We start from the raw sequence: 12,008 nt of genomic DNA, 5'->3' as shown, positions 1-12,008 counted from the left end.
GCGCTATAACAGGCCGATTTGTGTGGCCTGGTGGAGACCTGTGCTCGGAAGAGCACTGCTTCTAGTTCATATTATGCAGCCCCAATTTTAGCATTATTGTGAGTTGTTTTGCTGGCCTGGATACAAACACATTTTCAAGAAATCCATTATGGGTTCTATGAGCAAAATTATTTGGATAATTGGTTTACTCTAGGTCACATGGGTGGGCAAGTACATCATTTTGGGGGGTCAATGACACGAAAAGGTTTTGAGCATCCTCGATAAAGCAGCATTTCTCTGACAGTGGCTGGATTATGTATGTATTTATTCTGGCAGTGATACTGGGTTATGGTGTAGGGATGGGACGATAAGCGATATTACGATAATCGTATCGTGGAGATTTAATTCACCATGATATTGTCCTCCGTCATGCACTGGACTCAATTAAAATTGTATTTCCCGAGCTGCATATCCGGTACCACTTAAACCCTCTAGAATTGGTAAAAGGTACTTATAATATACGTGCTTGATACCGTCTTTTTTCACTCTCTATCAAATGTCTTTGCCAAAAATAGCCGATCTACAAGCTCACAACGCGTTGCATTGTGATGCGTTGTGAGTTGTTGTCAAATGTTCCGCCCCAGGATAATGGATTTTGATTGTCGCGATAATATCGTAAATCACGATTTCTTTTGCCATAATAATTGTGCATCCCTATTGGTGAGTAACTTTGACCCTCCATGTGTGCTGCTGCAGGTGTTTGGGAACGCTCCTCCCAGCAGTATGACAGAGAAGTTCTCAGACCTGCTACAGTTCACCACCCAGGTGTCTCGGCTCATGGTGACAGAGATCAGACGAAGGGCCTCCAACAAATCCACAGGTGAGACACACACAGCACAAGTTACCAACCTTCACTACACTGATGAAGCCTAAATAACCCCCTTGTATTTTCACGTTGTAACGGGAGAAGGACTAGTTGTTTGTTGATATTTCATGACAATGCCATTGTTTTCCTGCTCATCCAGTCAGTCATCTGGAGAACAAGCCCAAGGCTAGGCTGTGGCCTCAGAAATGCTTCGGTTATATGATATAAAAGTTATATGATACTGTTTGTCTATCTGGGAAGCATTTATTGACAGCCTACACAAGCTACTGAAGACTTTTAAGGGAGGAAAATTGTTCACATTGCACAGTTAAGGCTTCATTATAGAAACATGGCACTGATTATTTTTCCGCGATGTTTCCTGGCAGAGCAAACCTTCAGTGGACCTTAATTACTAAATTAATAGAAAAGAAAAAGAGTATAGCTTGCCATCACTGGTTCAACCATTTTTTATTTAGCTTTTGGGCCTGTGGATCCCCAACTAATGAAAAAGGTTTATGGATAAAGCATGGATATTTGATAGTGTATGTCATGATATTGTCATAGTTTCTCAGTGGAACCAAATGTATTGCAATTGGTCATTTTCCTTTTCCACACAGCCATGATGATCCACATTACATGGTTGATTAGCAGGTTGAAAGAATAGAGAGGACAGGAGTTTGCATCGACAATGAGAATATTTTAATACTGTGGACTGGAGTAGAATTATCTGTGAATATATTCTTCTTGAGCTTCTGTCTCCCTGTAACCCTCGGTGTGCCCTAAGATTCCTGTCCGCTACATGGTTGCTTGCTATCCACGTGGACTGTTGTGTTATTGTGTTCCACTGGTGTGTCAAGGCACACAAGGAAGTCGGATATCAATTATTTACACACATCTTACTATAGATTCAGATTAATGAAGGGTATGCGCGTGACATCATTGTACCCAGAAGTTATGCGAGAAAGCCTACTGAGTGGCAAAAAACAGAGTCAGTAGGAGTAATGAGAAGTCGGCAGGAGTGAGGATTGAGCGGCATATGATGGCTTGAATGGCATAATCTGTTAAATTATGTGTAAGATATAGTGTACCAATACAACCATAACAGGAATGCATTATAGTCAAAGAGTCTGATAGCTTATCTATTGAAAATCTGTCACTTTATCACTGAGATGTGCAGTCTTTGATATGCGACTGTGATCAGAGGCAGCCGAAATGAAAGAAGTTATTCAGTGGATTCTTCCCAGTCTTGCAAAAACTGCAACGGGCAAACTCATGGGAAATTAATGACTGCGGAATTTGAAACTTTAGCCGTTATTATAAGCCAGTGAACACAATAATACCAGACAGTGTGTGACATTGTACCGTGCTGTCAACAGCCTGCCACTCGCATACAAAGTAGCATTTCATGGATGAAATAATGAACAATCCAAGAACTACAGTTGACTAATATGTTAGTCACTGTGGTTGATCACCCATCCTAATCCACCAAGACAATTGGATGGTTGAAGGACTAAAAAGGCAGGCACGCCTCACTGACTGAAAAGGGACAGCACACCTGAAGAATGCTGGCTTTTATTGACATTTTATTCAGTCAACTCGGTCTGTGCGCCAGCATAATTAGATGGAGATACATAGATAGACACCGTATTGATCCTGAAGGAAATTCTAAATCTCCTCGGTGTGCTATGTTTTTATTTTCACCACTAAATATAGACAGAACATCAGCCGTCTGACAGAGCACCATTCCCAGTTTATTACTGCTGCAGTGCTGGTTCATATTTAGGGCTGCACCTATTGATCATGTTCTTTGCAACCTTTCTACAGTGTCGTGCAAAAATGCTAGTGAAGGATCTGATCTACAATCTCTCAGCGCATCTCAATGTGATATGTTGTGAGCTTGTAGATATGGAATCTTTGGAATGTTTTTCAATAAATAAATAAATGATTGCCTGTAATCAAAGGCCTACATAACGGGGGGGGGGGGCGGGGGTCAAACATCAGTATTTGATACCATGAGAAAACACATGGTACACACAAAGCCATGTATTGAAGCGGTTAGCAACGCTTAAAAATTATCCATTAAATCAATATTTAGGATTAACTTTCGCACCCCTGTTCAGATCTTTGTGTAATGATGTCTAGCGGAATGTCATAGAATTTATAGAATGCCAATCCGTTCAAATTCATTTCTGATTGTATTTGGATAGTAGAGTGTTAAACCGATTAGGATTTAGTCAACAAAAGTTGTTCCAAGGTTTACACTTCACTATTCTCTTTTTGTCTGGTTCAGCAACACCATTGATTGACGTTGTCTATAGGTGTAACATGTCTGTACAGTACATAGAATAATACCATTCAAGGACAGCATCTCTGTTAAGAGTAGAAAGCTATAAAAAATGGTCTGAGATTGGTGCTCTGGGTGCTTTTGCCCTGCTGTAGCTCGAGGGGTGTGGATTATCTTGCTGTAATGATGTTTTTATGCTCGGATCTTAAATAAATTGTCTACACTTCACCCTGAGTGGAATATTAATATGTCCCATTATAGGGACAAAAGGTGATTTAAAGTAAGCCAGGTCCGACCGACCTCACTGCCATGGGGAGAAGATAAAACTGTCACGTTGATAGACACGTTGTGAGCTTGTACATCGGTAATTTTCATGAAGAAAATTGGTCTACACTACAGGGATGGAAAAAACTGGTCAAATTTTGCACATATGTGAAATGTGTCCTCTGCATTTAACCCATTTTAACTATCAGGAGCAGAGGGTGCTGTTAAGTGGGGTTAAGTGGTTAAGTTGAAGGTTAAGGGGTTAAGTTCGCCCCCGCCCTATGTGTTGACGTGTCCCTGGGGACTGTTTCCCAGGCGGACCCTCTACCAGTCTACCCATTCAGCTGTGGCCGCCCGATTCTATAGACCCCTGGGGGGGACCCCTGTCAACGAAGTATATAGGGTTTAGGTGGTAAAAGATTATAGGTATGTGCTAAAACGCCTAAGCAATTTCATGTGTGTGTGTTTGTATGATCTTCTCACAGAGGCAGCCAGTCGAGCCATAGTGCAGTTTCTGGAGGTCAACCAGAGTGAGGAGGCCAGTCGAGGATGGATGCTCCTCACCACCATTAACCTGTTGGCTTCCTCAGGACAGGTTGGTTCCACCATAATACACCACACCACACCATACATCACAACACAACACTATGTATACCTAACTACTCCCTCAGGACAGGTTGGTACCACCATACTATGTATACTTAACTACTTCCTCCTCAGGACAGGTTGGTACCACCATACCATACTACACTATATGACACAACACCATACTACTGTATGTATACTTGACTACTTCCTCAGGACAGGTTGTAGGAAAAATAGCTGGTACTCCCTACGGTTGCTACTCGACCTCAGGGAGTGTTAAATGTTGTTTTCCGGTTGTCCTTGTGAATGAATAAATCTATGACTTTGGGTACAGGATTTTGAGTTTGCTGGTGCGTGCGTGCGTGCGTGCGTGCGTGCGTGTTGTGTGTAATGGATGTGTATTCCCTTGCTGTGGGGTTTCAGAATCAGACACACAAACAAAGGGCTCTCCTGGCAGCCAGCCTCTCTCCTGTCTGATGTCACCACCAACTCTCTCTCTCTCCCCTCCCTCTCTCTCTGTATCCCATTCTCTCCTCTCATATCTTTGTAGCCCCTCCCTTCTCTCTCCCTCTCTATTTCTCTGCATGCTCTCATCTCTCCCTCCTCTCCTGTCTCCTCCAACTTCCATACCTCTGGTCTCTAACTCCCTCCATAGTAACCAGTGATTTTAGGTCCAGAAATGTGTTAAAAAAATCTGCCTGATGGCTATATGGGACATATCCATGTTGATGAGATGAGTGTAGACATACTGTGTAGCGATTTGTGTGATGTTAGGGCAAAAACTGTAGGAGCAGAGTTCAAAAATGTGTTTTAAAAAATCGGCTTGAAGGTGGCGCTATATGGGACAGATCCATGTTGAAGACATGAGTGTAGACATATAGTGTACCGATTTGCGTGATTTTAGGGCACAAATTGTAGGATCTGTGTCCGTAAATGTGTTTTGCAAGAACCGGCCACATGGTGGCGCTAGAAGAGGGGCATCTGAGAAAAGAGGAGATCCATGTTGATGAGATGTGTGTAGACATCTCTTTGTCTGTGGCAGAGCAACGCGGTGAGCAGCCGATTTGGGGGCGTCATTTGATAGTTTTTTTGCTTTTTGGCGGGGGTCCCTGGGGGTCCCTGGCAGACAAGGCGTGTGTGTGTGGAAAATTTCACATGGATAGTAGAAACGATGGCGGAGATATGAGTAGGGCAAAAGTGTGACGTGACGTGACAGACCGACGGACAGACAGGCGGTGGAGGTTTTGATAGTAACTGCGATCTAACGGTCGCAACAAAGTACATATGTGCTCATATACTCTAACCAGTAAGACTCCCTAATCGGGAGATAAGCGACCGTTGGTCGCTTATGGTGAGGTCAGACTTAGTGTGATGCATCACACTAAGTCTGACCTCACCAGCCCATATTTGGGCATGAGCAACTTATGTCTCCATATATGGAGATATGATGACATCACACAGTCCTCAGCCGATGATGTGGCGTGATGTCATACAATACACGACAAACGAGCCCTACAGTATAAAGGGGCAATTCTTGCCAGGAAAGAAGCATTTCTTCGACTCAGACCTTATCGCCAGGGTTGGCTTATAGCAGCTGTCGGTAGGACCATATATGGATTCTGTTAGTGTGGATCTCCTAACAGGGCATCATCTGGGATACAATCCCTTTTATGCCCATATATGGAGATCCCTAACATAATCCCTTTCATGCCCATATATGGAGATCCCTAACAGAATCCCTTTTATGCCCATATATGGAGATCCCTAACAGCATCCCTTTTATGCCCATATATGGAGATCACTAACAGCTAACAGAATCCCTTTTATGCCCATATATGGAGATCCCTAACAGAATCCCTTTTATGCCCATATATGGAGATCCCTAACAGAATCCATTTTATGCCCATTTATGGAGATCCCTAACAGAATCCCTTTTATGCCCATATATGGAGATCCCTAACAGAATCCCTTTTATGCCCAGTTGGTTGCTAGGGTAAAAAAAACATGGTTGCTATGGTAAACAGTTGGTTGCTAGGGTAAACAGTTGGTTGCTAGGGTAAAACCATGGTTGCTAAGGTGGTTGCTAACGTACACTAACAGACCAGCAACAACAGACTGTTGCCACAGCAACGTACACAAAGTTTTGTGTACACATGTGGTGTGATGTCATACTGAAGATATATGACATCACACCGTACACAAACAAAGGTGTGACGTGTGACCGACGGACGGACGGACGGACGGACGGCCGGTGGAGGTTTTGGTAGTAAACTGCTCCCTACCGGTCGCAATTAAAAGAGTAGTTCACCCAGAGTTTTGTTTTTTCCCACATTCCTAAGCCAATAATTTGATGATGGCCGAAGTCTCCGGTAGGAGACTGAAGGGCTGTCCTCCATACTGTCTCCGACCACAAAACTTTTCATTACGGTTTAAAATGATGTCACTCGCAATTTCTGAAAAGCTTTAGCCCCGGATTTGAGTTCGAAAAGCTGCACGTTGGAAAGATCACACTTTACGATTAAAAGTTTGGTGGTCGGAGACGGTATGGACAGCCCTTGAGTCTCCTATTGACCGATTACCCGCTCATCAAATTATTGGCTTCATGAATGCGTCAAAAGAAAAATCGCAGTGCATTCAAGGCTCCATGGGGTGTGTGATTGATAGAACATTTATTTTGACCAGTGTTCTCTGGTCCTCCCGGTCAGTCATGTGCTTTTCAGTACAGTACAGCATGCCTCTCTGCTGACGCTCCCTTTATCATTGTAATTGACTGTTCTATCAACCTTGACCTCAGAGACACAGCAGGGGGCCAGACTAGTACCTCCACATCACCAATCCCTTAAACGCACTCACGCACGCACACGTGCGCAGTCAAAATCACAGGCATAGTTCAGGATTTTGTCCTTAGAATAAACCAAATAATAGTAAGTGCGCCTTTGGCTTTATTCAGAATTCAAACAAACTCTTCTGAGTTCTGTTTCATTGTTGTAGATCCAATATGACGCCTCAGGCAATTGATGTTGCCTGAGGTGTATTTATTAACCCATTTTAGATCTGAGGCCGATTCTTAAAAAAACACCTTGTTAAATCCCAACAGTTTTCTGAAAAACGTATAGCTTTATAGCTAAATCTAAAATCACACAGATGCTTTCCCGGATTGAATGGACAAGGCAAGTATACTCATCTTTGGAAATCTGACAGGAAGAGGCTCAAAATTGTCACGCTCGTCGTCAACACGTTGTGTCAAAACGCGCAGAGCAAGCTGACAAATACAAGCAAATACAGCATGTACAGGTAATGTTGATTCCTGTTTGAAAATAGCTTTAATCAGGCTTGTACCTATGCCAAAAGTGTGACGCAGTGACATCCGACTGCATGTCACGACCATTTTTCACGTTACGAAGTGAGGTCGTAAATCCGCCGAATGTTTGCCCCCGAATAGGTACGCCAGGGTTTCATGAGGTCAGAGAGGATTCTGAAGGCAGAATCTGTGGCATAAAATCTAAATGTTTAATCCTCTATGTCGATGCTAAAATGGCCTGAATGTGTCCTAACTGCCATTATGATATTGAGAGGAAAAAGGCTGTCTATATTTCGTGTGAGTCTGAGCGTGCTTCTTCTACAGTAAACAGTGTTTATCTCCTGATGGCTGTGTGTGTTTCTACATTAGCATATGGTTCATGCTGGGAGCTACTTGCATCTCAGTCATTAGTCACTGAGGCGACCTGGAGATGCATCTAGTTGAGGTTCAAGGAAATGGAAGCCACACTGGGTTTATTTATATACTAGATGCTGATGCAGTCTACACTTGTATAAACAATTAAACAATTTATTCTTAAAGGTGTTGTAAACTATATTAGTTATAATATGTATGCAATATGCATGCGTGTGCTCACTCACTTTGACTGACACACAGGCGCGCGCGCGCCCACACACACACACACACACACACACACACACACACACACACACACACACACACACACACACACACACACACACACACACACACACACACACACACACCCTCTATCTCTCTCTCACTCTCTCCACATGCCACAACGACCAGACTAATATCTATGCTGTGATATTAGTCTGGCCATACCAGGCTACACTTAGACAAACACAGGAAGACATGAAAACAGTACATCGTCTCTTGGTGGAAACCTCATAATCAAAACAGTTACTTTTCAGTTACGTTTCGAGCTTGTGGATCTGCTACGTTTGTTTGACACTGTATGATCAAGTTGGGCATTCATTAAAAAACAAATGTGGACATAAGAGGTTTCTTCCCGACAGCGACGACATAATAGTGCCTTGTAAGACATTTAGCCTGTCATTCAGTGTAAACACTACTTGTGGTCTAGATTCCCCTCATTATTAGAAAGAACACTCTGCTCAGAAAGGTCTCACGGTACATGATGACACGGAACTCCTTCAATTACACAAGGCACCAGTGTACCTTCATGTTATATGATAAGGTCTACATGTACAGCAGTCACAATCCTCAATGCACAGTAGAATCATGTACAGATTGACCCACAAGGGTCCATTCTGTTCCATTTTGTACACTCTCAGAGTACGGATCCTTACAGGAGAGGGTTCTCACCAGCCAGCTCTCACATAAAAACGGGAAAGGGCAAGAGGAGCTACTGCTGCTGTCCCCCTACAGAAAACTAAAGAATCACATGACAGACACACTGAAACTGCTCACTGTATGATTATCAGTTGCTCTTGTTTGTTTCTGGGCTTAAAGCTATACTGTGTAAGTTGCTCAACTTGTGGTCAGTAGCTCTATAGCAAACCTCGGTCGCGTCCGCGTCTTTCGGCCGTTTTTCGGTTCTCACACCCCCGCGTGTTTTCCAAAAATAGCAGATCTACGAGTTGTGAGCTTGTAGATCCGCTATTTTTTGGCAAAGAAATTTGAAAAAAAGACTATCAAGTACTGTACGTATATTATAAGTACCTTTTACCAATTATAGAGGGTTTAAATGGTACAGCTCGGCAAATAAAAGGTGAATTGATCCCAGTGCATGATGGAGGACAATTTCATGATAAATTAAATCTCCACGATACAATTATCGTGATGTCACGATTTACGAAAAAATCGATTTAAATCGATTTTATTGGGGGACGGTGAAAATCGATTTTTTTAAAAACAAATCGCCCTCGACTTAAACTCCATTCTGTCTTCAACGTCTCTGCGTGTTCAACGTCTAACGTCAGGCAGACGCAGGCAGCGGCAGCTACAGTAGGAAGGCTCACCCACTCACAGCTGCCAGCGTGCCTCCGTTCAGCTACAGAGCAGAGCTCCGCGATTTCGATTGACAAAGAGAGCAGTTAGTTGAGTGCTGTGTCATTACTTTGATGCTACAGAGCATAGCACTAATCAGTGCTAAGGGCTAACAACAACAATGCTACGTACAGATGCATGTCTCTGCCACTGGTTACAATGTGGAAACAACGTTTCTAGTGAAAACAAGAATTGACACATTCAATATATAAGCAGGTGGAATGGTAAACAAGAATTGACACATTCAATATATAAGCTGGTGGAATGGTGTGTTAGAAAGTCAGGGACTTTGAACAGTCTATCCACAATGAGACACTAGGTCTTGACTTTGATGAATTATTGATTTTGAAAAGAGGGTAAGAGTTGTTATTATGCCTTAGTTTGTGCCTGGCTTACAGTACAGCTGGCTTGCTATGTACCACAAAAAAAATGCATTCTTTGATACAGTATTGAAAAAAGTGTAAGAGTGTTGTTTAAAAAAAGAACAGGATCTGACATTTAAGAATTGATAAGTTTACACTATTCTGTCATTTGCTATTTGCTACTGTATAAGAGAACATCTAAAACACACAGGATTCCTTGTAAGAGAAGACAAGTGAACTGAATTTTAATTGTTGTTTTTTGTCATTTGATAGTTCTACTGTATTGAAAAGAGCATAAGAGAACAGTATTGTTAAAAGAAAAGAAAATACTGGAATTGTAAGAATTGTGGATTTTTCGGGTGTAATTTTTCTGGAAAATAAATTGGTGTTGAAAAAATCGTGACATCGTGAATCGTGATTCGAATCGTATCGTGAGTTTAGTGAATCGTGACAGGCCTAACGATAAACGATAATATCGCGCATCGTCCCATCCCTACTGTATGACCCCCGTGTCTCTCTCTCCTCTCTCACCATGTGTCTCTCTCCTCTCTCACCATGTCTCTCTCTCCTCTGTCAGAAAACGGTGGACTGTATGACCCCCATGTCTCTCTCTCTCCTCTCTCACCATGTGTCTCTCTCTTCTCTGTCAGAAAACGGTGGACTACTTTATGACCCCCATGTCTCTCTCTCCTCTCACAGTGGCTGTGTCCGAAATGCGGAACACGTTCCCTACTCCCTAACCCTAAATGAGGGATCCAGATGTAGTGTACTACAGTAGTGAACAAATCAGCGCATTTCGGACACTACCCCGTCGCCATCTGGTTGCGTCATCGCTGTCGCACAGTTAAAACACTCTAGCGCTGGCTTTTGGAGCAATAAATAATGCGTGATTCCTAAACCCACCTAATAGCCGACCTACAAGCTCTCAACAGGGGGCGAAGCGACACGTTGTGAGCTTGTACATCAACTCCCCAATGTGGATTGGAAATAACATACCAACATGTTGCGTTGTTATTATGAGAAATAGGCCAAATATAATTATGTTTTTATTCATCACAATTCAATAAAATAATGTTAAAAAATGTATAGGCCTATATATATTTTTTAAATTGTATTCATTCATTGGTGAATCAATGAATGAATAATGTTTATGCCACATTCATTTGTCTCACATGCAGACATACACCCATGTTTGTGATAAAATAGGTTATTCTTGCTAATTTAAATAACATTATTTTATCATGATTATTATCAGCTGTGGAAGGTTGGGAAGAAAAGATCGAAAAACAAAAGCCTCCAGCGTCTATTCTCGTATGTTCTCTTCATAAACAACTTTAGAGCTGTTTTCATCATTAAATGATGAAAAGCAAATTTTGTTCTCTGGTGACAATGCTGTGGACAGTTGTTTTCTTTAGCCGGTGGTTCTGCTACGAGCGGTTCTGTTGCGTTTGCTCAGCAACAGGTGGCTACGCCTCCTGCCATGCAGAGACGCAGAGACGAACCTGCAGTGTGCGTGTGCGCGTGCACACCGCATGTGCGTGCTCAAAGCGCGAGACAGCGGCCGTAGCGCAGTGCATTGTGGGGCGGCAGGGCTTGAATAGCGCTTGAATAGTGACCATCGAATCCTCACTACAAATCCAAATGCATTGTGGGATACTTCAGTACACTATATTAGGGTACAAAAATGCTCACTATACATTCGGACACTAGTTCAAAATGGCGGAGCCCCATTTTAGTACACTACATTAGTGAATAGGGTGGATTTCGGACACAGCCAGTGTCTCTCTCTCCTCTGTCAGAAAACGGTGGACTACTTTATGACCCCCATGTCTCTCTCTCTTCTCTCACCATGTGTCTCTCTCTCTCTCCTCTGTCAGAAAACGGTGGACTGTATGACCACCATGTCGGTGCCCTCCACATTGGTCAAGTGTCTCTACCTGTTCTTCGACCTGCCCCACATGGTGGAGGCCCCCAGCGTGGGCCCCGCCCCGCCCCCACCGCCCACCCCCACCCAGGAGAAGATCCCGGGACAGGGCCAGACCCAGCCGGAGCTTCCCCTGGCTGACCGCAGGGCCCTGCTACAGAAAGTCTTTGTCCAGGTAACACAACACGTAGAATCGCAGATCTATACTGTCAGATTTTAAGGCAGCAAATTTCTTAAAGATGGGGTGCCATGATTTCCCCCCCTACAACATAACCGTCAGGTATTATAATTATACTTGGAGGAATATCTTTTTCAAAAAAGTCTACAGAAAGTTTTAAAATTAGGTTTTTTATGTGGCCACACCCACCTGTTCATTAAGTGTGGTTGTCAGTTGGGTGGTGGTGACCCAGCTGAAGTTAGCCACACCCACAGCTACAGTTGAATGCTATAAA

At 43.0% G+C, this 12,008-nt stretch overlaps 1 protein-coding gene across 1 annotated transcript in view; it reads left to right on the top strand.

The window, feature by feature from the left end:
• The window catches only part of wdfy3 (WD repeat and FYVE domain containing 3), a 165,648-nt gene that overhangs the window by 34,574 nt on the left and 119,066 nt on the right, over positions 1–12,008 (top strand). The window contains exons 3-5 of the mRNA XM_080739319.1: positions 736–859; positions 3,878–3,987; positions 11,510–11,731. Of these exons, the coding sequence (XP_080595445.1) occupies positions 736–859; positions 3,878–3,987; positions 11,510–11,731 (456 nt within the window). The remainder of the gene's footprint in view (positions 1–735; positions 860–3,877; positions 3,988–11,509; positions 11,732–12,008) is intronic.

Source organism: Nannobrachium achirus (assembly GCF_963921795.1).
Source record: "Nannobrachium achirus genome assembly, chromosome: 12".
NCBI classification, from domain to species: domain Eukaryota; kingdom Metazoa; phylum Chordata; class Actinopteri; order Myctophiformes; family Myctophidae; genus Nannobrachium; species Nannobrachium achirus.
The sequence above is the reverse complement of the archived record's forward strand: the minus strand, read 5'-3'. Positions and strand labels throughout refer to the sequence as shown.